The sequence below is a fragment of the Oryzias latipes genome, chromosome 7 (assembly GCF_002234675.1).
Source record: "Oryzias latipes chromosome 7, ASM223467v1".
In the NCBI taxonomy this organism is placed as follows: Eukaryota; Metazoa; Chordata; class Actinopteri; order Beloniformes; family Adrianichthyidae; genus Oryzias; species Oryzias latipes.
In genome coordinates, this window is record NC_019865.2 from 1,693,830 (window position 1) to 1,719,039 (window position 25,210).

A 25,210-nucleotide genomic window follows, 5' to 3' on the forward strand; every position below is an offset into this window, starting at 1 on the left:
TTATCACAAAAATGCAGATGATATTGCAGAGGGACTGTACATTAATACAGACTATAGATTTTCTCCTTTTTTCATTTTTGGATGCTGGTGAGCCGCAGGATTTTTGCCAAGGATAAAATGTGCCTTGGCTCCAAAAAGATTAAAACACACTGATCTACTAGAAATAAACACAAGCAGCCAATATAGATTTTATGCATTGAATATCTTTCAAATCTTTTCCGAGATTCATAAACTAAAAAGGTGCATTTAGAGCAGAAAATGCTGGAAAACTACATTTTTTCTTCCTTTGATGTTGCGGTTCTTTTGTTGTGTTTTGCTTTTGCGTTCTCTGGTTAACTGCGATGTTTTGGATGCTTCTGAAGGGACAGGGACTACCATCTGAAAACCTTCAAGTCTGTGGTTCCTGCTTGTAAACTGGTGGACTGGCTGATCTCACAGGTGAGCACCTGATGATGTAAAAAACCAGGACTTTGTGAAGCTGGTTTGGTTCTCGGCTTATGTTGGGTTTACTTCTCTGCCGTGTGAATTATTTCATCATCTCAGAGTTTTTTAATTTTACTGCAAAAATGTGAAAACATTCTTCAATTTTTTGCTGTAAATTCCTTAATGTTTTTTCTTTTAATTTATTATCTGTTTGTTTTTATCGTCCTATAATGGATTTTAGCAAGTATTTGTGTTTTCTGTAATCTTCTTTTTTATTCTCTTTTATCTTAAAGCTGATTGATTTTATTTTTCTTTTAAAAAGGACTTTATCCATAAATTTATTCACATATCAGACTTTTGAAAAATTCATTTAATGTTTTTTATTTGACTTCCAGTCATTTATTATTGATCCATCAGATTAGAGCCGTCTCATCTATGACGCTGACGACCTTATATGTTCAATAACTGACGTCTTTAGTTTATTATGTCTGCTTATGTTTGGTCATCGTTTGGACACTTGTTGTCTTTTCCAACCGTGGGATTATTAAGATGTGCTCGTCAGGGCATCTGCGCTCTGCTCTCGGTGGTTCTGCAGTTTCTGAAAAGGTGTAAACAGGCATTGTGACTGACCAGCTTTGTGCGTCACTGATTTGGTTTCCCAGGGAGACTGCTCGACCCGAGAGGATGCTGTGACACTGGGAGTGGGGCTCTGCAACAACGGCTTCATGCACCACGGTCAGCTGAGTTCTCCTCTGCATTAGTCCCTCTAAACACCTGATTTCATACAATGTGTTTTTCCTGCTTTGATTTCTGTCCTGTTGCATCACCGCCCCCCGTTTTCCCCCTCTTTAGTCGTCCTGACAACCCACAGGAATTCCTCCTTGGCTTCACTTTCCTCGGCTAAAAAAGAAGGGCGTCATAAATTTCAGGTCTCAGTCTAAACCTTCAAACCTCCCTGACCACATTGGAGAAGATTTGGTTTCAGTCCAGTTTGTTGAACGTAAACAGCTTGAGCAGAGTAGTTTGGCTTTGCCACACGGCTGTCTGGGTCAGGTCACTGAAGCGTGATACCTGGTTAGGCCCTAAAGGTGCTAAAGAGTTTCACTTTTGTTTATTATCGCATGTCAGTGATTATCCATGTCGTGCAGGATTTCATCTAATAACCTAATAATAAATCCAATGAAAATCCACATGATTTAGTCCCGAATGGTCCTCCTGTCACACCTCCTGACCGTTCATCTGCCAGAGCTCCTCTTTGTTCTGTTTCAAGGTGGTGACCTCTCCCTTCTAGTCTGTCTGCAAACCACCTGAAGATCTCAGAACCTCCTCCTATACTGAACACTTGGATCGTCTCCTTTTATCCAATCTGTTTCTCTCTTTTAGTCGGTACGACTTTCATTTCCCACCATGCATCTGTAACCGCGGCATGTTGGCGTTTGCATATTCTTTTCATCCAGGGAAGATTCCAGTGTGTTTATTCATGTTTGGGTTTTATTAAATGGTTCCTGACAAAGGGTAAATTATTGGGATTGTTGATTTCACTTTGGCACACATATTTATAGTTTCACGAGTTTGTCTTAAAAATATCCCACCAAAAGACGAACATTGTTGCTTTTGAGTATCGCATTCAGTTAGAGCTGTGGCTCAGCAGACTGTGTGTGTGTGTGAGTGTGTGTGTGTGTGTGTGACTGTGTGTGTGCATGTGTGTTATTGCAGCTCCTGAATGGTTGAATGCCTCACAGTGAGGTGTTGTTGGATCACGGCTGGGATGATTCAGAAGAGCTGAACTTCTGTTCGGGTTTGGTGTGAGATGTCGTAAGCTGTGGGGAAGCTGCTCCTCATCCCGGGGTGGTTGATGTTCTCCTATTAAACTGAAGACACCAGGGTGGTTCTGGTTCTGGTTCTGGTCTGAACAAATCCTGTAGGACAGATGTATTCACCTACAGACTACCTGATGTGTGACACCAACCAGATGTTTTATTTCTGTTCTATATTAGACATTTGGATTCTGATGTGTTTCCATTTGCTTTAACTTAAACCCATCTTCTCCACCTCACCTTTTGTCAGAGTTTCCAGCCTTTTTTTACGTTTAGATTGTCAGATAAACGTCCCATGAGTGAAGACATTCAAATGTTTCCCTTTTGTGCTCTTATGACAGGAACTATTTTGTTTTCATCGGTAAAGGTGTGTCCTGTGATGTGATGTGTGTTGTTTTTTTATATATGAAAAACCTCACTTGGTGAAGCATCATTGTGGGTCTTGACCTGTGCGATGTGTTCACTTCCACATCCGCTCCGGCGGACACAGGTTTTGCTCTCCGGAGAGGTTTCCTAACCAGGTCACACGCCAGCCTTCACCCAGATGTGATCTGGCTGCAGATGCTCCGTTTTACATCGTCACTCAGATACATGTTTGTTTTTTCAAATGTTAGATTGTTCCATTTTAACACCTTTTCTTTTTGTTTTTGTTTTTTCCAGTCTTGGAGAAAAGTGAGTTCAAAGACGAGTCCCAGTTTTTCCGTTTCTATGCTGATGAGGAAACGGAGGGAACCAGCACCAAGAGCAAACAGCTGCAGAGGAACGACTTCAAGCTCATAGAAAACATCTTAGCCAAGTCCCTAGTGGTGAGCTGGAACACACGTGCACGATGTCCACATGCACAGCTTCTTCACATGTACCTTTTGTGTGTCCACGCTGTGCTCTCATACATGCAGTGTGCAGAGCAGTGCGGCAAGCTTCAGCAGAGTTGGAATAGTCCCACTGCTTGACCCCCTCCATGAGTAAAGGCTCCAATCAGGATGCATCTTAATGAGTCTGTCGGTGTGAGATCATAATCTTTGATAAATCTGATTCTAGTATTGCGTTTGAACAGTTTTTTCCAAAAAAAATGTATTTAAATGCATTTTTTAATAAACAACAACGTTTTTATCTTCAGAAGACGGCGGACTCATAGATTTTTGTAGCAAAGTGCTGCTCATATCAATTAGATTTTAATTTCGTTAAATCAATGACGTCATATCTGCAGTTAAAAAACAACAACAAAAAAGTAGTCATCACGGCGTCCCAATCTCTTTTAAAATTCAGGGCACTACAAAGTGCTGCACTATCTAGTTTTTTAGTAGTTAGGGATTAGGGCGGGAATTCAGACATAGCCTAAAAATAACGCAATGACTGTATATAAGAACTGGACTGAGTGACCCCCTCCTCCCTGGCATTCCAAACAGGAAGTACCCGCCAGGACCAAGAAGCCGAAATCCCATAGACTTCTATAGAGAAATAAACGACAACAAATCACCCAGATTGAAAAGAGGCTCCACCCTATCACCAAACCAACCCAAATACTAATGAAATACATTCAAAAGTATTTGACCTGTAACAGGATTACCAAAAACAAACAACCCTCCACATTCAACAGCATCTTCTAAACAAAGCTGCAAAACGAAAGCAATTGTTGAAAATCTAAAACAGGCATGTCAAAGCGAACCAAAACTATAGATGGCTCTGCTGGACGATCCAGGAAGTGCTTCCATGGAACCACTGAAAAACAGAACAGTGACTTTCAGAGATGGCAGAACTTTACAGCTGAACAGTGTGGACCCACTGCCGCCGTCAAAAACAATTCCCACTTGGTTAGACGCTGACACAGTGACAGACTTGTGGGCTGTTAAGGTTTGATTGACAGATTTCCTGTAGCTGGCTTTCAAATGGTAGAGGTGTGACCTACCAACAAGCTCACTCCTGATTGGAGAGAGTAGTTGCCATAGAGGTAATGACTCAAACCGACTTGAACCAATCACTGCTTACTGACGATGTCTGGCTTTAACATAGCAGCATCCATACCGCGAATACATGGCAGCTGAATTTAGTTCATTTAGTTGGGGCCGGATAAACCATTTTCTATGGATGAGGTCACACTCACTCAGTCCAGGTCTCAGATACAGTCATTGATGTGACTTTGGAGTTTGGAATAAACCAAAAACTTTATGATCCTCAGACCCTTCAGTACTTCTTTAATAAAGGCTTGTGGATGTCTGCTCATGCAGATTTGTCCCTTTAACTGCAACACGACGTCTCCATTGCTTGGACTGATGCTTGTTGGAGCCTAAAGCAGAAAGTAAACTGTTTAGTTTAGTCCATTCACTTAGGGGGAAACAAAAGGCATGCCCAGCATCCTTTTTCACGTCTTGAGTGGGAAGTTAGTCCGCTGTCTGGCCTTCCACAAGAAAGGGAAAAGGCTTTTTCCTTGATTAACGGAAATAATCCTCCCGCCCGCCTGTTATAAAAGCGGAGAGCAGGAACTCTTTATTTACCGCAGAATTCTCCTTTCACGCAACAGAGGAGATCTGCATCTTATCAGCGCCGTGCAGCAGGAAGACGGCTCAGCAGCTGAGCTAATAGGCGTCTAATGGGTTTGGTGATGACATTTCACTGGGGCTGGCATCACGGGGGGGGGTATGGGGACAGGAGAGTACAATCCCATGCAAGACACCTGACACGTGATGAAAGTCCCAACTACCAGAGGGATTTGTGAAGCCGTGAGAACAGGAGACCACCCAGATGGGTCATTCCAAAATGACGCGAGGATCATGCAGGAGCTTTGGAATACTTTAGAAACATGTGTTAATGTGTGTGCATGTGTGTGTGGGGGGGCTCTTTGTTACCTCTACTCCAGATCCATCCAGAGGAGGAAGGCTATGGCTTTGAGATCGAAGAGAAAAACAAGGCCATTGTGGTGAAATCTGTCAGCCGGGGCTCCCACGCTGAGGTAACGGTCAACACTCACACAAACGCACACCTTCTGCATTGTCAACACTCACACAAACGCACACCTTCTGCGTTCTTGCCGCCACAGGCTGTTAGTTCCAGTCAGTAATGGCTGTCTACTGTTTTGGCGGCAGTCAGCTCTGCTCGGAGCTGTGGCTGCGCCCGGCCAGGTTGGAGCTAAACCGCCCAGCCGGAACCCAAATGCTGCCCCCTTTCGTAACGAAGAGCTCAATATTTGTCACCAGTTACTGTCACAGCAGTGTCAAAACGAGAATGTGGGCACTTTCCGTCCGTTGGCATGTTAGATGACACTCGGACGGGGTTCTGCTGCGGGTTTTTGGGTCGTCTGAGTTGGTCTGTGAACAAACCCTTAGTCACAACTTCAGATAAAATTCTGGTGGGGTTGGCCGGGTCCATGGAGGGCTGTAGAGATGAGCGCCCAGATCTGAAAGGGGAGCAGAGGTGCGTCCCGCAGTTCCTTAACCCTAACCACACAAACTACACTCTGATTGTCTAATACCTCATTTCTGTCAGTCAGGCTGCAGCGAGGAGCGCGCACGTATCACGTGAACAGGCTCTTTGCAAGAAAAAATAAAGAAAAATCTGTACGGAACGCCTGCTTCTCACCTACGTCCCCCTTACTCACCCTTGCTTGTTGCAGAAGTGTTCACTACGACCTGTCTCCCGCAGCATGAACGTAGAACAAACAGTGCTTGAACCTTTCCTCTCTACGGGCTCACTGAGCGGTCTACCGCCTTGATCTTGTGCCCCGTACAGGTTTGACTGATTTCCACCTGCAGACAGCCCGCATCCACCCGTATGGACAGTCAGGACAGAAGCTTTAGCAGCCGGGTGTGTGCTCATTTGGGCATTTGTTTAGTCTTTTCATTGGAAGGGGTGGCCGTTTCTGAGCTAGGTGTGAACGTAGCAACACACTGAAACAACAGAAGATGCTAAGCTCTTTTTTTTTTTTTCTTGTCAGTTATCTTTCTCATCCCCTCTTCTGTGGAAGGTTTTGGTTTTAAAGCACTTCCTTGGCTCCTTTCACCCCACATGTACCATCCCACTAGTTAGAGCTCCTTCCTATTCACTCTCCCCCCTCCTCATTTACTCCGTAGTCCAGTCTTCCATCCCCACAATAACAGGATTGCGGGTTGGAACAAAGAACCATGTGCCAGCTCAGTGAATGCAGCTCAGCTGATTCCCATGGGGGCTCTGAAAAGGGCTGAGAGACACACTCACACACTGAACTCTTTCACTATATGATACCATTATAGCAGGTCACGTGTAGACCTGCATCCATGCTGTGTGGTCACACACACACACATCCTTCCTTATTCAAATGTTTGTGGCTCCTCCCAGTCCTTCCTACATCCACCCTGGGCCGTTATCCAGAGTCTGGGTCTGGTTCAGCCAAGGCCACCCCACCGGATCTGTGCCCGGGACACTGAACTCCCACAGCGAGCAGACAGAGGCCGCATTATTCTCACAACGTGACTGAAGATGTGAGAGATGACTGCATTTAATGACACTCAGCGGGCCGCACTGCTGCTTGAGCCTGCTAAACGTACAGGAATTAAAAAGTGGTCGACGCAAAACTGGGTACAGCCCAACAATGCAGGATGTTGGTACAAATCCCAGCCAAAACAAAGTGCATCTCTAAGTGTGGTATGTCACGCTGCAAATGTTAGCCGAGCGTGAACAGCCTTCAGTTCGGTGCTATCTACAGATCAATCATGATGTTGACTCACTCCAAAAGAATTCCATTTGTGCAGCAAAATGCATGAAAAGACGGAGCGTCTTTGGCTTGAAAGTGGATCAATACGAACACAGTTGTTGATGCAGCTGCAAGAGTTCAGATCAGGTTTTATCTAATGGAAGACGTAGCAGAGTTCCACTTTACAAACCGCCTTTATGCAGTCTTGATGGAGGCTATAAATAAAGTTTTGCTTCCTGTCTGTCCTTCCAGATGGCTGGTCTGCAGGTGGGCAGGAAGATCTACACCATCAACGAGGACCTGCTGTTCCTCAGGCCCTTCTCAGAGGTGGAAACCATGATCAGCCAGGCTTTCTGCATACGGCGCTCTCTGCGGCTGCTGGTCGCCACCAAAGCCAAGGAGTGAGGGAGCGCGCTCAGTCAGTGAAGTACCCGGGTACAGTGCGCGCGGTGGAAACACTTCTCTGACTTGGATGTTTCATCTCTCCAGGGTCGTGAAGATCCCCGACAACCCAGACAGCCTCTCCTTCAGACTCTGTGGATCAGCTCCTCCTCACGTTCATGCAGTCAGGAAAGGTAAGGGAGACGCCGAACCATGGCGAGCCTTTCCATGGGAGCTGAATCCAAGTCCTGGATGAGGCGTTTAATAAACAAATATAGAATCAGACACTTCAAAACTATCATATCTTTTCTTTTACTGTCTACCTTTCAACATTTAGTGTCAGTAATTCACATCCACATATATGGTTTTGTCTTGTTTATGTTAGTATATCAAATACTAATTTGATGTGATGATAGAGATGTCCCGCTCTGATCACGTGGTTTCAGACTCCATCTTAATTGGATTTTACATCCCAGTTAGGGTTTTGTTATTTATTTTACTCTCATCGTTATGATCAGCGCTCTGCATTTCAAGCTCTTTATTACAGATAAAAGCTGTACTAGACGTCTGCATATCATGAACAGATCACAGATTTTTATTGCCGTGAAGCGACAGCATCAGTTTGAGCTGGAGGCACGGAAACTGTTTGCTGAAGTTAGTGAGATATTCACAGATTCAGACTTCTGGGATCAATAACCCTTTTGATAAAAATTTAAAACTGACGATGAGTGTCTCCATTGTTTTGTTGTGATGCAAAAAATGACCTAGAAACATTTGACAATAGAAAAAAAGATCAGGTTTTTGTTTATTATTAAGAATTGCACTCTCCGAGCTGGGAAAAGTAAAATTCAATAGTGTCTCAAAATGAACAGAAATGAATATGTTTACATTAATATGAGTTAGTCATGAATACTTATCGTCATATTCATGCAACAATTTTGGAAAAAGCTCATGTTTATTTTTTTAGAGATTTTTGATGGAGACACGAACCACATCTGATCAGAAATAGTTCTGCTACAGTCGCCAAAATTTCTCACATGACTCATTATCTCCTATTTCTACTAATCAATAGTTAAAAAAACATGTTCTAGTTGATTGTTGTACGATGGTGCAGTGGTTGGAGCCCTCGCCTCACAGAGAAAAATCTTCCTCCCACACTCCAAAAACGCGCTTCATAGGTTAATTGGTGACTCTTAAGTGTCCCTAGGTGTGCATGTGGGAGTGTGTAGCCTGGGACACACTGGCGTCCTGTCCTGGGTGTGCCCCGCCCTATGGTAGCCTGGATAGGCTCCAGCAACCTTGTGATCCGGTGACATAGCAGGTTAAGAAAAAGCTTTATTGTTCAGGCTTTTTCACAGAAGTGAGGAGTGCTCTAATTAAGTGTCAAATGATAAATAAGGCTAATAAAATAAAAATCAGGTGGATATGTTTGTTTTGCATTAGTTCATTTTTTAAATGAGTTCCTAAAGTATAAAATCAGGACTCAGGATCGTCAGAAACTCAAAATCGGCCAGAACAATCTGCTCGGATGTGTCATCCCTACCTTCTACCAATGGAGCTGTGGACAGCTTATGGAGGGACGCATTCTCACATTCAGTGTTGCATGTTTAGCTTCTGGCTGACCCCTGCAGATCCGTCAACAGAGTGCTTGTTATTGCAGCCATCAACACCAGTAAATGTGTGAAATGTATTTGAAGAAAGACAAATAATTCTGAGTGAACTCAAAGATGGGGCAACTCCAGCGTGTAACCACCTGTTCCTGGGTTTCTTTTGCTGCACCTCAATTATGGTTTAATGGCCTCTGCTTGGCCAGACAGCCTGCGGTCGGGGTTCAAACCCCCACCACCCGAAGGAGCTAAAGCAGAAGCTGCAAATGTTCCTTTTTCTAATTATAATGTGTGTTTCTTTCACACCCTCTGCTCTGCGACAGGCCCAAAAGGCCTTTTTTGACTTCTCATTCTTCCCACTTACAGCTTCCTCCCCAGATGTGTGTGTGGTTTGGGCCGACTTAAATAGAATGACGAGAGATTTATGGCAGGTTGAACGGGGGGTGAATGCGTGAGTGTACTCCAGACACGAGCAGGAGGACAAACTCTGGGCAGAACAGTGACTGACTGAAGAAAGGGATCCCTGCTTTACCTCCTTTTATTATGGTCTTTCTGTCTTCTCTGCATTGTTAAATAACTCTTCTGCAACGCCAACACGACGCCGTTTTTCCTGCAGTTTCTCTGTATCCGTCTCTTCAGAAGCAATGCATGCTCTTCCAGCCTTGGAGTTGGATAATTGCTCTCGCTCCAGGTGGAAGTCAGGCAGCTGCTGGTATTTTTAGAAGGAGAGGAAGATGATGGAAGTGTTGATTGAATTTCCAGGCTGTAAAAACGCAGAACGTCATGAAACCCAACTAAGTCATGTTCTAAAAGAGTAAAAGTGCAGTCATTTATCCAGATCTGGGAAATGACTTCTCTCTTTTTTTTTTAGCACAGATTTGCATCAACATTTCAGAGCACATGCTTGTCTGGATGAAACCTTTTTTAAAAGTTTGTCTATGAATGAAAAGACTGAGACGCTCCCATCATGCCAGACTTCCATAGTGATCCCGTTCTGACCTCTTGCAGGCTGGGAGGCGGCAGGCGCGGGTCTTCAGCCTGGCCAGGTGGTTCTGAAAGTCAACGGGAACAACGTCAACCACAGTGACTACCAGGAGGTCCTGGAGCACTTTGCTGCTCAGCACACTCATCAGGAGGCCCCCGGAGAGGTGAGAGGCTTTAGGAGATGGTAGGGGAAGCATCATTGCACTAAAACCAAGCACAATTATATTAGCCTTCCACCGCCTCTCCCCAGGACCTTCAGCAGCTCGCACTTTACTAAGATTCACATACATTCTTTAAAGTGAATTTCCTGATTGTCATCGTGATTTTCTATTTTTTGTTTATGTTTATATAATAGGGAAATAATCTAGTGCATTAAAAAGAATCTGATACTTGTACCACAGCGTTTATAGCAATGGATCATTGGCAACACGCCACCCTAGAGGAGCGTTGACGGAAATTGCAAAGGACGGTCAAAAGAGAATCCCAGCAATGAAAATAAATAAATAAAAAATGAGTATGCAATGTACTCAACTGTACCCATTTACATGCTTCACCTGAAAACATAGGATATTTTATGAAATAAGGTTGTACTGCTGATGCCCAAAAAAAAAAAACAAGATTTAAATTTTTTTTTTTTAAATGTGGACAGTTTTGTTCTAGGTTTTTCCTGTTAATAGGAAGACCGTTCCACAGATTGGCTCTTTTCACTGTAAAAGTCTCCGCTTGTAGTTGCTCCTGTTGATCAGGAAGTCTCTATCTGCTCCCTTTTCATCATCCATCTGTTTACACTCTCCCACCAGCTTACAGCCCCGCATTACTTCAACCAAACTTAATTGGTTTAACAAAAATGGTGAGCAGTATTTGAGCTATCCAGGTTTACAGTTTTGAGCCAGATGCCAGCTCAGACGAGGAAAAAGAAGATGCACATGGATCTACTTGTCTACAAGTGGATGCATTAGAATGGGGAACAGGGAGCTTGTGGTCTGCCGATGGTAGCTTTGACATCACGAATAGCCTCTTTTTCCAACAGCATTTTTTCGTCTGCCCCTGATTCATGATTTGAATAAAGAAATACTCAGAGACACAATTTTAAGCTTATTTTTCTTTATAAATGCCTTCTATCGTGAGAAAAATGCCACATGGACATGTTAAAAACACAATTTTCATCAGAATGGGTCTTAAAGATAGATACTATCCGGCCTCCTGCTGGTTTTCAAGAAACCTCGCATTATCTGCTGCTGGTTACCTGGTTCAGGTGTGTTTAGCCAATTAGCTTCTTTCCCATGTCAATAAAATGCTAAACTCCAAAATGCACAGATAAAAAAACTGCCACAGCACATGCCAATGCATATTTGTTATATATGTGTATATGTATTTATGAATATTTGTATTTCTGCTTATTTAAGTGTTTATCCAGTGTAAAAATTGTCAACACTTTCCTACCTCCCTGCTGTTTTTGTACATTAGACATGTTTATCTGTACATATCACTCTGCACACAATTACGGCCATTTTTAAATTTGCACATTTCATAATTATTTGCACACTTTGTACCTGTTGTACATATTGATATTTTTTATATAATACTTTATTTAGTTTTTGTCTTTGCACTGTAAATGGTGATGGCTTCAATTTCATTTTCCAACTGGACAGTGACAACAAAGGCATATCTATCTATCTATAAGAAGCTTCAATGGCAGATTGGTTGGAAAACGGGTGGGACGACGGCCCTCGAGGCCTGGATTTGAGCACCCCTGCACTAGTCTATGAACAAATTGAGAGAGCGGCTCTAACGGCTTAAAACGAACCTACCACCAGGATGACAGACTGTCACTTCTTTTTGAAAGGCAAACCTCTGCAGAGGTTCACATACTTCTTTTCATCCAGTGTACCTGAGAAATGAAAACATTTGGTTCCTCACGGTCACTTTCTGTGGAATTTCAAGTTTGCGTTCCAGCTTCTGTGCTCAGTTTGAGGAAATAGTCTCAACAGCTACAGAGGCAGTTGGTGCTTTTCCATTAAACTGCCTTTGATTTACCAGCAGGGACTTTTTGATTTACATTCTTTACCAATGAGCCGCCATCACTCTTTTATTCGTACTTCAAATTGCATGACTGAAATCAAAACTGCAGAGGCCTCTCTGGTTGTTTTGACATTCCTGCAGCAACACTCTGTGTTTCCAGACGGTATTTCACAAGACTGCGCAGCCAGCAGAGTCCTCGCTTGTGTGTAATACTGCTTATTTTATCTTCAGTTCAGCCTGTTCTCCTGCTCCAGCTTGCTCTGCAGAGTCCCCCGAGCTCCTCTGTGTGATTTCAGCAAATTACCGCCGGTTCATTAAACAGCATGAAAAATCACAGGGATGGTGTTGATGGCTGCATTATAAGATTCAGTCCTGGCCGCTCTGTCAGGAACTCAGACAGTACTTTAGCTGTTTCCTGTTGAAGTTAAAGTCCCATTATGTCACACACATAATGATTTGTTCTCCGCATTTGACCCCTCCCCTTGGGGAGTGGTGAGCTGCAGACACAGCCGCGCTCATGAACCATTTGGTTGTTTCAACCCCCCCCCCAATCCAACCCCTTAATGCTGAGTGTCAAGCAGGGAAGCACTGGGTCCCATTTTTTTAAATCTTTGGTATGACTTGGCCTGGATTTGAACTCACCACCTTCCAGTCACTGGGCAGACACTCTTCCACACACTGTTTCATCGGAAGTAGATGACCTTATATTCCAAAAATGGCCAATCAGTTCCCTCAGCAACTCTGATCTGTCCTTCACAGTGTAACTGGGTGTATCGCGCCTTTGAGGACGTGGAGCATCTGCAGAGAGGACGGAGTCCCACTGAGAAGGAGCAGAACGCCTTCAAGCCTTTTCCAGTGGAGAACGGCTCAGACCACGAGGAGGACAGCAGGACCAATGGAACAGGTGAAGTCTGATGGCGTCTGACCCTCAGAGGCTTCTGGGTGCTGAATCTTTCAGAAATGCATCTCGGTTTAGTCTGTATTGACTCTTTTCGGTTAAGATCCAGATAAACGGAGTAAAAGGCGGCTTCAAATGCAGGTTAATTGACATCTTTCTCTCAGGTTGTGACCTGTGTGACCTCACAGGTGTTGTATATCCCTGATCACCCATAGCTTATTGCACAGCTTTAGGCCCTGTGGGGTTTGGAGGTGGGGACTCTGTGGACCAGACCTATATTTTCAGATCCGTCATCCTTAGTACTCATATTTATGGGTTTATTAAAAGGTTCAGTGATTCTCAGGAAGAAAAACAACAGATAAGCCTTATGATATTGTATTTTTAGGTCTGATTCTGCCTTTTTACTGACGGTATCCATGAATGTGAACATTGTGGTCCTCAGAGCACGAGCTTTGCAGACTTTCGCTGTCAGATGATCTTCCCCTGGTGAGTCTGACCGTCGATAACGTCCACCTGGAGCACGGCGTGGTTTATGAATACGTCAACACGGCCGGCATCAAGAGCCACGTCCTTGAGAAGATCACAGAGCCCAAAGGATGCTTCAGCCTCACTGCTAAGGTAACGATGAGAACAGGATTTTGAAATGAGATGTTCAAATGCACTTGTGGTGATGCATCTTTTTTTGAGTTGTTTGCTTAAACGTGTCTATATTTGTCTTTTATTTGCATAGCAACAAAGCTCACATTTTCTTTGAGTCTTTTTTTATCTCGAGTGTCATCTAGAACCTTAAAGAGGGACTTTCATGGGCCGCCACAAGTTCCTTATTCTGCACACCGACCTCTATGTTTAAGTGTTGAGATAAAACCGCATTCTCTCTGCGCTACTGCTGCAAGAAACGCCATATCTCCAAGGATCCCATCCAGCCAAATCAGACCTCTGGGCCTTTATCTGTTCTCATCAGCGGGTCTTGTCTCCACAGATCCTGGAGGCCTTCTGCAGCGATGACAGTCTCTTTGTACGGAACTGCAGCCAGCTCATCTCCCAGAGCGACCGCGTGGTTACCATGCCACAGTACGAGTTCAGACAAATCTGTGACACCAAGCTGGAGAGTATCAGTCGGCGCATCACATGCTACCAGCAGGTACAGACTGTAATGGGCTTAAATTTCAGCTGTTTTATTGATCCGCGTCTCCCTTTGAACAACAGATGAAGATGTTTTTGATTATTCATGATGACCTGACGTTTAGTGCGTTCATGTTTGGCGTGATTCATGATGACGCGCCATCAAAGCTTCAGACTGACATGAAACTTTTTTCTGGAGTTACTTTATTTATTTCCACAGTTGTCAAAGAGATGGACAGACATGGAACTCACCGGTCATATTAATTCAGTCTGAAGCTCCGCCCCCTTTTGTTCTTTTTTTTGTTGCAGTGACGTTATTGAGACATATAGAGAATCAGAGAATTTAAATGAAGAGTCATTCTTTTCATTGTTTCTCGTGGTCCCCAACCGCCGGGCCGTTGGACAGTTGGTGCCGGGTCACAGAGGAAAAAAACAGACCTAACACTACTTTGTTTTGGCAGAAAAGATCCAAAGAGGAAACAGAAAGAGAGCCTTTGTCTTTGAAATAAAAGAAAAGTGCATTAAAAAAAAAAAAAAAAAAGCTGGGAGTCATTACCCCAAATATGTATTTATTGTAACAGCAACCGGCTGTCTGTTACAAGGATGCTGCTAATAAAGTTGCTGAATCGGTAGATTCATGTTTATTTTGATATTTCCAAACACCAGTTTCTAGTCACTTTTTTTTTTCTGATTTATTTCAAGCATTGTAGTCAAAGCATTAAAGAATTTACACATATTTATCAAACTCGTTACAGAAATTATGAAATGCATAGTTTAAAAAGACAGAAAACAAAACAAAAATGTCACTTAAATCATATATGCTTAATTAAATACAGTGATCATTAACTGAGGTATAAGTAGACTTTGATTTATTGCTTGAAAAGGAGTGGGAAGAAGCAAGCTTCTATAATCCCACCCCTACTGAGTCCATTCATTTGATAGTTTAACAGTGTTTTTAAATCCGGTTCTGATCAGATAGATTCTCTTCAAGTAACAAAATCCAGTGTCTAGAAATAATTGATGATCTTCAGAAAACATTCATTCATGATTTCAGTAAACAGTAACGATACCGATATGTACTAATCATTGATTATCATTATCGCTTTTTTAATATTTATCCGTCACATCTTAAATGTCGTGCGAGGCTAAAGTTGGTGTCAAATTTTTTTAGCTTCCACTTTGACAGATATTGGTTAAGGCAGAATCCATTTCACATTTGAATGGTATCAAATCTAGTGTGTAAATAAAGTTTAAAGCAGCTGCAGGTATTTTACAGAGGACGAAGACAAACTTTACCCTCAGAAGTTTAGGGAAACTGGAAGCTAAAAAAATAAATATTTGTTCATGACTTAAAACTGTCCATGGCTGGTCTAAATACTGTTAACTGATTTTGTATGAAGCCTCTAGTGGTTACTCAATGAAGTGCACCTCCCTTCGGCTACTTCTGTTTTTAAATTAGCTTCAGTGCGGAAGTCAAAGATTTTCCTTATGGGGAAAACAAATCAAAGACGAAACAAATTGACTTTTATGATTCGGTCCAATGTCCCACAGTTTGCTCAGGAGCTGAGGAACAAGGTGTGGCCCTCCGTCCGGCAGGCCGGGGGCCGTCCTCACCCCCTGGGCTGCATGGACTTCATTCCCACCAACTGCCACATCAACTTGATGCAGGTCTCCTGTCCCAAAAGCACCACCTCCGCTGGCAGGACTTTCAGCATCCGCTTCGGTCGCAAAAACTCCATCTTTGGTCTGGATCAAGACCAAGGTAGGACTTTTGCTAAACAGCATTCCACGGCGTAGGAGAACATCCCAACATGTTTACAGCTGTAGCATCATTCTACACAACAACACCCACTTTTACTGCTCAGCCTCTGACCCACTGTATTCCAGCAGACATCAGACTCATTTGCCATTAGAGCCCAACACAGATTCTTCTAGTAAATGAGATGAGTGTTTTCTAACTTAAACTCCATTAGTCTCAAACCACACTGATGTTGCCTCAAGGCGGAGAAGGAAGCACTCAGTAAATGGAGAGCTGAAGGAAATGTGAGCAAATGTTGCCAAAGATGCATTTTGAAAAGAAAGACCCGGCTTGAATGGCAAAGAATCCGAACCCGTCTGACTGTTTGTGTAACGCGGTTCTAATGCACCTTGAGTTTATTAGGAACCTTCTGGTTCTGAACTGCGTTTACTCTGAGCTGAGATGAAAATGGAGTCCAGCTGTCTAGACTTTAGCTAGTGCGGGTTGCATTGTTCCAAGATGCTTGGCCTTTTCGCGTCGTAGAAGGAGGATCTGCCCGTCAGCCGTCTGCGCAGCAGCTGTCCGTCTGGCATGTTGAGCTCTGGTTTCATTTTTGGAGAAACTAAACCTTTATCCTTACTGATCTGAGAAAAAAGTTTATTAACGTCACTTTTTTTATGAATGCACATAAAGGGGGGAACAAAAATCCCTCACACGTTAAGGATTTGTGGTGGAACTGCAGATTTGTTTGACCTTTGAACCCTATGAACAGTTTCACTTCCTGTTTGCTCTTTTGGCTCATTGTTTACACAGTTGAGGTTCAAGAGGCTGCTTGGTTCTGAACATCTGGGAAATGTCAGAGTGAAGTCGTCTGCCGTTGCATCACCGCTAACGTGTTTTTTGCGCGTCCATTTGCTGTCCTCCTGTCTCCTGCAGCTCAGCTCAACCTCATGTCTCACACTCTGCACTGCATGACCAGCATGGGAGCTCCTTCCTGGAGCTGCTCCGGTCTGGAAGGGGACGAAGCAGATGGCAGCGGGGATGTGACTCTGGAAGATGGGGAGGGTGTGATGGACGGCCGGCAGGGTGTCCACGGCGAGGGCGGCCTGAGTTTCCTGCTCAAGCCGGAGGACACGGAGGCGCAGGATTCATACATTCATTTGTACAGCCGCCTGGATGTTGCTGTGAGGGAAATGAAGCAATATGTTGCTCAGATAGATGTGTAAGTTTCAGCTCAAGATCACCTTTCAAACTGCCTCCAAACATCAAAATGATGGTCTTCGGTTACGGGGGTCGCATTATCGCCACAGACATGATCACAAAGCAGGTTTATGAAGGTTTTAGTCAGAACATCTCCACAGATTATTAGTAAAAGTAAGACCTTTGTGGGAACTCAAACATTTGTCTTTCTTCATAGGTTTTCTACCAATTTATTTATTAGATTTCGCTCCTTTTTGGCTTGAAAACCCCACTGCTTCCTAACGATGCTGGCAGCATCTGTCCATTCTGGAGGCTTGTGTTTTTAAGGATCCCATTCAGGCTGAGAAACACATTCTTGTGTCTGAAGCTCTCCGCGTTGGTGTGAAACGATAAAGTTCTCCAAATCCACCACTGTTTTTTCAAAGCTTACAGACAAATGTCAATCAGGATATGAGGATGAAGCTCCTTCATGGCAGTTTCAGAGGAAGCGATCTTCTATCCATGATCTTCTGCTTGATCGGCCGTGGCAGCAGACGCCTCATCCATCAATTAGTTGACCTTACGGTCTGACCAGTGACTAGGTTCTGACCCAAGGTGGATCCAGTGGGGGCTTTCTTTGTTGTTTGGCTGTGTGTCAGATTTAAACGTGCCCATATGCGTGTCAAGCACTTATGTCAAAGCTCTCCAGACAGACAGACAGATGGATGGAAAACATGGCCAACAGGAAGACAAAGAATCCCATCATTTTTCATGAATGGGGTTCTAACAGTTCCTCCTTTGGGAATCTTCCAAAAATTTGGTCCTTCAAATTCTGAATAAATCTGTGCCTTTTCTTGTTTCTAGAAAGCCTCAGGCCTGTTTTCTTCAGATATATTTTGATTTAACTTTTACAAATGAAAAGGGGGGAAGTCTTGAAAATGGTGCTGCAGCCTGAAGAGAAGTCCCTAATGACTTCTATACTTTTACCTAAAGTATATAACATTTTAAATAATAAAAATATTTATAATTTATTCCAAAGCAAGTAAAAGCCTCTCTGCATACAGATACAGGAATTACAGGATTTTGTTGTTCATGGAAACCTTAAGGTAAACTTTTTTATGGTCCGTTTCCTCTGAAGACCAGACTCCTAGGAGAACACGAGGATTAAAGCTGGGAGTCAGAAAATGAAGGTTTTCCTCACCAGTTGGATTTTCTTCATGTTTATAATTAATTTTATTTACCTCCTCTAGAACAGAGGAGCTTCTCCGCTGTAACGTCCGTGTAACGCCTCTCAGAAACGGTGTGGCGCTTTCGTTTGTGCGGCCTTCACTCTGAACATTTATAGACTAAAACAGCTTGAAGTTGTTGTTCTGTAGGAATTGCAAAAGGAACATTCTTTTAGCCCAGAATGTTTACGGGCCGGGCCCGGCACAGGAACTGGAACAGAGAGTGAAGCCAGGATAACATCAAGAGGAGGAGACGCACGGCCGCTGTTTTTGCTGAGGAAGCGCTGTGACAATGTGAATTGTGCATGTGTGACATTTCTGGGTTTATTTGGACTCCAGTAGAATCCTAACGGCTCTCAATGTAAAAGCATCAGTTAAAACTGTCTTATCTAAAGAAAGCAGCTTCAAAAAGATGACAAACACTGTAAAAAAAATTGATATATGTATATATATACATATTTTTGCAGCCTCCTGTCATCCATCACTGAACCAACTGAGCTCCAGAGAGAGGAGGGGGGCTCTCTGGTGTACGATCCAAACCAGCCGCCCCCTCTGGCGCCCTGCGATGATGGCTGCGAGCAGGACAAGGCAGAGCAGGGGGGCATTAAGAGAGTCTGCTTTAAAGTGAACGAGGAGGACCAGGAGGATTCTGGTCACGACACCATGAGCTACAGAGACTCCTACAGGTAATGTCGGCCTGTGGGGCTCAACCACTAACTTTGCACGGGGTTGTCCTTTAAAGACGGTACAAACATCCATGACGCATGTGTGGAAAAAACGGCCTTGAACTCCTCTGCAGTGGAGAAACGACATGCGGTCATGCTTCCCTTTTTCCCTTTCAGACCAGAATTTCTTCCAGATGTTTGACACAGACTGGGGTTAAATAAAGGCTTCAAAATGTGTCGGTCAGATCTGATTATGTCATCTGTGTGTTTGGCGTTGATTCAGATGTTCTTCCAGTGTGTGTGTGTGTGCATGTGCACACCCTTCAGTGGGTTGAGCCCTACCGAGCCCCACCTTCCACCACCCACTGAGACGTGGCTGTCGGTTGCTGGTGTGGCGGCCTGCTGTGTTATTGAGCCAAATGTTTGGGGCGTTGTCGACTCCCCCAGTCTGTCATTAAGGCCGGTCCACGCCACGTGAAATGCAGCGACCTCATTCACAGAAAATGTGTGTGGTGCTTTCACCTTTCAGACGAGGTGTTTACTGAGAGTCTGGATTGAAGAGCGGGGAAAAAGTGGACGAAAGAACCTTCCATGTTCAGGCTAAAATGTTTATCTCAATGCAGGGAGTGTTTTCCTCTGAGGGGTTGACGGTTGACATTCACGCTTTTATTGCAGAGTATATAGATATGCACATATATATATATATATATATATATATATATATATATATATATATGAACACACATAAAGGAAAATAAAGGAAGCTGCCATATATAACAATATATATTATATGAACATTAGTTATACAGATATATGTGTTTTTAGTGATAAAGAGCTAATGCCCAGATGACCTTACAGGTACACGTGTTACGTGCACGCTCCGTGCTGCAGCTTGACTGTTACAAATGAGCAAATTAGACAAACTGCAGTTGGCTGGACATCCTGCAGCGTGTGCGTATGGCGTGCACACCCCATGCGTGCAATAAGGAGCCAGCATTCTTACTAATGACTAGAGTGTGGCGTAACGACAGCATCACCCGAATGTCAAAAGTACACGCACGATGATGGGACGTTCCATTTTCATGACGTGCCTTGAGATGGTCATACCAGCCTCAAGTGCCCCCCCCTGAAGAGGCAGCCCCTCCTTTCTGCAAACCTCCGTGGACCCCAGACAACCCGAAAACCCGCAGCACCCGTATGGGTCTCCCCTCCCTAAAGCTCAGCTTTCAGGGTTTTTCTTCCATCAGAGGAAGGACAAAGCAGCAAAAAACCTCAAATGATGAAGAAACAGCTTCAAAAGTTCAAGACTTGGTTTCACTTCAGTCGCAGCAGATCTGTCTCATCCGGACTTCTCCTTTTCCCGGCCGGACAAAGGTGACAGACCAACCGCAACGCTCCCAGCTGCAGCGGCAGCATTTACAGATCCTCACTCAGAAACCTTTAAAATGTCCACTTATCACAGAAAATGTTTTCTAGAGCTCCAAAGTTTGCAAAATGCACATTCAGGTTAGAACCGGAGTCTTAGGGAGCCGTTATCAGCCGTTAGCAGCCTGGATGTGTGCTGAATGCAAAATGCCCTGAATATCTACCTGTTTATACATCCGTGACTTGTTTTTGGCATATACAAGGATAAAAGTGTGATAAGGATGTGTATTTGTTTGTCCAAACAGGTTTACCATATCATTTCCATGATTTCACAGTCGGTCAGCACAGATTCATTCACACTCAGACTTGTTTGAAACGAGATTAACAGCAGGAAACCTGCTTTTCTCTTTTTGTGTTTGAGCAAAGCCCGATGAAGGTAAAAAGCCAAACAGTGTTGTTCTAGTCCATGTCTGGCCATTCTTTCTGCTAATTCAGCTTTTGAATCCTTCCCCATTTGAAAGGGATTACAGACATGTTTACCATCATGCAGGGCTTTGAACGTAAAACCGTCAAATCAAACCGTCTGAGAGCTGCAGAAATGAAGAAGACTTCGATCCAGAGCCAGCCTGATCCTTCTGGCAGCTCTGAAAAGAGCAGAAAACCAGGAACTACAGTTCACACTGCATATATGTTATATGAGAATCTAAGAGAGACATGTTTACTGCTCATCTGTGTAGTGAGGCCTCTTTTTTTTCATAAGTGCTGCTTTGGGATTCGTATAATAAATCAGTCAAAGAATTTTTAATCTGATGGATATTTGGGATCATAATTACAAGCTGCAGTTTTCTAAAATTTTCGTCGTGGTTTAACATTTAAATGAACTCTTCATGATGTGAGACGTTCACTGGCTGTGGGTTTTTTTTTTCCTGCAGTGAATGCAACAGCAACAGAGATTCAGTTCTGTCCTACACCAGCGTGCGAAGCAACAGCTCCTACCTGGGGAGTGACGAGATGGGGTCAGGTATTGCTTGGATTCTTCTTTGTCCTTTTCATAATTGAGTCATTATTTCTGGCCTGGCTTAAAGAACATGTTATTCTGATTCACCATTAGCATGAACGTGCAGAAAAGCTTTTTGGGATCCAGAGAGACCTTAAATTTAGAGTTGATAATGTAGATGAGGTCACAGAAAACCTAAACTCAGCAGCATTTTGTATGGGGTGATATTTATGCCTCCATGTTGCATACAAAACTTTCTATACATATAATACTAAGTATTTGGTTTCAAATACTTTTTTATGCTTTCAATTTTTTTTGCTTTCAAAAACCTTTTCTTTTCCAAATTTTTTAAATTTTTTTTTTTTTTTTTGCTTTCAAAAAATATTTTTGTGTTTGGTCAGAATATAGACCAATCAGCAGCTGTTTGATGGCAGCCACTAAACCCATCAGAGCAAAATCAAAGATAGGAAAAAAAGCAAGATGAGTCTCACTGCATGCGAACCCATTTGTGTTGCAAACGCAAACATATTTTTTGAAGCAAAAAAATAACAATTGAAAGCAAAAACAAACTTTTGAAAAGCAAAAAAAAAATTCAAGCAAAAAAAAAACATTGAAAGCAAAGACAAAGTATTTGAAAGCAAATATTTAATATTTTCATTTGCAACTAGGAAGGTTTTTTGTGCAACATGGTGGCATAAATATCACTCCATACATTTTGTGGTGTGACGTTCAGCAGACCAAAGAGGTTTAGTTTCTGCCTTTAGAACTCTGAGTAGAAGTTGCAGAGACCTGCTGTCTGACTCCGTTCCTGCATCTCCATGTTTGTGTTTTTTTGCTGCCAGGGGATGAGCTGCCCTGTGACATGAGGATTCCCTCTGACAAACAGGACAAGCTGCACGGCTGCCTCGAGCACCTGTTCAATCAGGTGAGTTTGCTCTTTGAATGAAGCTGCATCTGATCTGCATCAAACCTCCTTTTAGGATTCAGACGGGACACATTTGGTTCGCTTAAAGTGAATCCGAATTCGTTTCCCCCATAATTTATCAGTCTGAATACACCAAAGCGGACCCTGGCCTGGGAACCGCTCTCTGACCCATCTTTTGAGGTGGTCTCGGTTCAATTTCAATCGGACTGAGCTTCTGTTTGTGCCGAGTTTCCTCAGTCTGGACTGGACCTAAACAACCACCATTTGGATAAGTGAACTATCCTGACTAGGATTGCAAAGCGTAGGAGTTCCAGTAGTTATTCTCTCGTTGCTTTGCCCCGCCCTTTAATTCCTGGCCAATGAGTGGGGAAATCTTTAGTCACATGGTTTTGTTTACAAACTTTGGTCCAGAACATGTAAGTCAGCTCGACTGAATACAGAGCAAAGGCAAGGTTCAGGACCCGGTCCAGACCAACAGACTTTTCCAGTCTGATTACACCCTTAAACTGATATGGACTTGACTATGGATGGGTACCGTCTGGATTTTATCCGGTGCCAAACCGGTTCTTTTGAAACCGTTTAGATGCCTGAACAGTGCTCGAGCTGCTGCTTCAAAAATGAAAAAAACAAACAAAACACAAGCCAAACATTTTCCAAAAACATTTACCGAATTTTCTGCACTGGATTATCAGTCGCTCCGTCGATGACGTGTCTATTTTCAAACTTGTGTCATATATAAGGTGCATTAAGTGAGACAAAAGAGTTAAATAAGTCAGTCCGACTTTATTAACTGTGTTCATGGTAACTCTAAAACTTGTTTGTGACCTAAAAAACAATGTAATACCGCTACACATTAGCCATGTTAGCCTATTCACCATAACACCCAACCTATTTGCAACTCGTAAAAAAGCACAGTTCCTCTCTGCAGCCTCAGTAAACAGAACCTGAATTAAGCCATGCAAAAGGTGCTCTGGGTTATGATGCACTATTGTTTTTTGGAAAAAAAGGGAGGCTTTTCAGTGTGCTTCATAGTCTGGATAATACAGTAAATGTGACGTGGCAGGATGACAGGATGCCCCTGCTCAGGCTGCTGTAGTTCTTCCCACATGTCCAAGCCTGTTCAGCAACTCACAAACACGAGAGCCACTGTTTGACGTTGGAGAGCTTTGCCACAAGTTACTGAGCAGAGCTGAACACGAAGGATGCAGGAATAGAGACGGCAGTGTGATGAGGAAAGGGGAAAAGCCGTGTGGAGGGTGAAAAACCCCTTCTTTGTAGGTTTTATCTAACATGTTTGCTTTAATCATTCCACAGGTCGACTCGATCAACAGCCTTCTCAAAGGCGCCGTCATGACCAAAGCCTGCGAGGAAACCAGGCACTTCTACTCCGACCACAGCCAGCCAGGTACACGCCCGCCTCCACGCGTCTCCACGGCCTCCCAAGAGGCTCCGTTCAGAGCAGGTAAAACTGCATCTCCTCACTTTGTGTGGACAGAATTTCGCCAAACCGAAGACTGGACGAGCCGCTGCCGCCACATTATCCACAAGAACATCCAGGAGGACCCTTGGAACCTGCCCAACTCCATCAAAACGCTGGTGGAAAGCCTGCAGAGGTTTGTGGACGGTGAGTGGAGCGCCCTTGGAGCCATTCCCACCACATGATCATACGCCGTTTCAGTCATTTCAGTCTTTTTTCCCCTTCAACAGATGGAAAGAACCAGCTTCTTCTGGCTCTTCTCAAGTGCACAGGTCAGTCTTTGAACAAGCAAGTTCACTGAGAGCAGCAGAAACCAAGACAATCCAGTATTTGTCCCAACTTCATGCCGATTTGGGTCTTGGAGCAAAAGCAGACTCTTCAAAAGTCTTTCACTGGGTTACATTCACAAAACATTACACATTTAGATCCTTAAACGTTAAAGGCTCCAAGATTTTCTGCATTCTCCAAAACAGGGTTGGTTGAGCATCTGATGAGCTGAGGACTTCTGTCTGAAGGTCTCTGACTGCAAATCAGATCCTCCATTAATGGTTAAAGACACTTTTACCCAACGCCACTCGCTCATTTCTTCAACATTTCTGGAAATCAAATATCTGGAGCTTTGCATTAATCAAAATTGATCTGATTTGTAACCTATATTTGAACAGAGGAAATGTTATTGGCTGTATATGAAATCTGGACTGAGTGACCCCTCCCCCCTGGCATTTCAAACTGGAAACACCTGCTGGCTCCAAGAAGCCAAAATCCCAGACTTCTATTGGAAGACGAACCATTCTTGCTCTGATACCTTTTTTTGAAACATGTTCTTGATTATCTTATATTTTTGCTGTAGTTCAGGATATTCCAGTTATCAACTGACCAATCAGATGGCTCTATTCAAAGTGGGCGGAGCCTGATGGCCCCATGTCCAACATTCAAAATGTTTGACACTACCACTTTTTGGTGGTAGGGGTGTGGCCTTCCAACAAGCCTACTCTTGATTGGTGAGACTGGTTGCCATAGAAATGTTGATGACCGACTTGGACCAATCACTGCTCACCGGCAGCTGAATGCCTATGACGTCACACTCAGTCCAGGTCTCACACTCTGTCGATGGATGGCATAGTAGTCAGTTCACCTGTTTATGCTATCTGTCACATGACACCCCCACCCCCCACCCCCAGGCGCCAACTCCATCAGTCTGACAGGAGAATCTCTTTTTTTTCTTCAGACACTTCCCTGCAGCTGCGGCGGGATGTGATCTTCTGCCAGGCAGCGACGGCTGCGCTGTGCACGCTGGCCGAACAGCTGCTGATGGCGTTACGGCTGCGCTTCAACAACGCCGGCGAGTACCAGGAAGACAGCAAGGAAACCAGCTGCAAGTGGCTGGAGCAGATATCCGTCATTGGGGCTCTGCTGCACTTCCAGTCCACGCTAAATCCTCACCTGGTGAGCTCTGGTTGCGAGTTCTGAGCCGGGACGGCTGCTCTGTAAAAGCATCCGGCCTCCGGGTGTGATCAGTGACGCCGCTGATGCTGAGGTCCAATCAGAACATTGCTTTGAAGCTGCCTTTCTTTCTGCTGTCAGAAGGAGGAGCGCACCATGCTGGAGGACACCAAGGCAGCCCTGTTGGATCTGGACAAAGTCACAGTGTTCTTCAGGCAGCTGGAAGACGAGTGTCTTGTTACAAGTAAGATAACCCCCATGACAGACTTTCAGACCAT

General features: G+C 43.8%; 1 protein-coding gene across 2 annotated transcripts in view; it reads left to right on the plus strand.

Annotated features, from left to right (window-relative positions):
* prex1 (phosphatidylinositol-3,4,5-trisphosphate dependent Rac exchange factor 1) overlaps positions 1-25,210 on the plus strand; it is a 68,388-nt gene that overhangs the window by 35,657 nt on the left and 7,521 nt on the right. For both annotated transcript variants that reach the window (XM_023956333.1, XM_023956334.1), the window contains exons 14-33: positions 363-438; positions 1,086-1,158; positions 2,901-3,046; positions 5,095-5,187; positions 7,156-7,304; positions 7,393-7,478; positions 9,900-10,039; positions 12,657-12,801; positions 13,238-13,413; positions 13,775-13,936; positions 15,469-15,679; positions 16,592-16,877; positions 18,528-18,746; positions 21,023-21,111; positions 21,930-22,012; positions 23,327-23,417; positions 23,508-23,636; positions 23,720-23,761; positions 24,718-24,935; positions 25,074-25,176. In XM_023956333.1, coding sequence (XP_023812101.1) covers positions 363-438; positions 1,086-1,158; positions 2,901-3,046; positions 5,095-5,187; positions 7,156-7,304; positions 7,393-7,478; positions 9,900-10,039; positions 12,657-12,801; positions 13,238-13,413; positions 13,775-13,936; positions 15,469-15,679; positions 16,592-16,877; positions 18,528-18,746; positions 21,023-21,111; positions 21,930-22,012; positions 23,327-23,417; positions 23,508-23,636; positions 23,720-23,761; positions 24,718-24,935; positions 25,074-25,176 — 2,717 coding nt within the window. The remainder of the gene's footprint in view (positions 1-362; positions 439-1,085; positions 1,159-2,900; positions 3,047-5,094; positions 5,188-7,155; positions 7,305-7,392; positions 7,479-9,899; positions 10,040-12,656; positions 12,802-13,237; positions 13,414-13,774; positions 13,937-15,468; positions 15,680-16,591; positions 16,878-18,527; positions 18,747-21,022; positions 21,112-21,929; positions 22,013-23,326; positions 23,418-23,507; positions 23,637-23,719; positions 23,762-24,717; positions 24,936-25,073; positions 25,177-25,210) is intronic.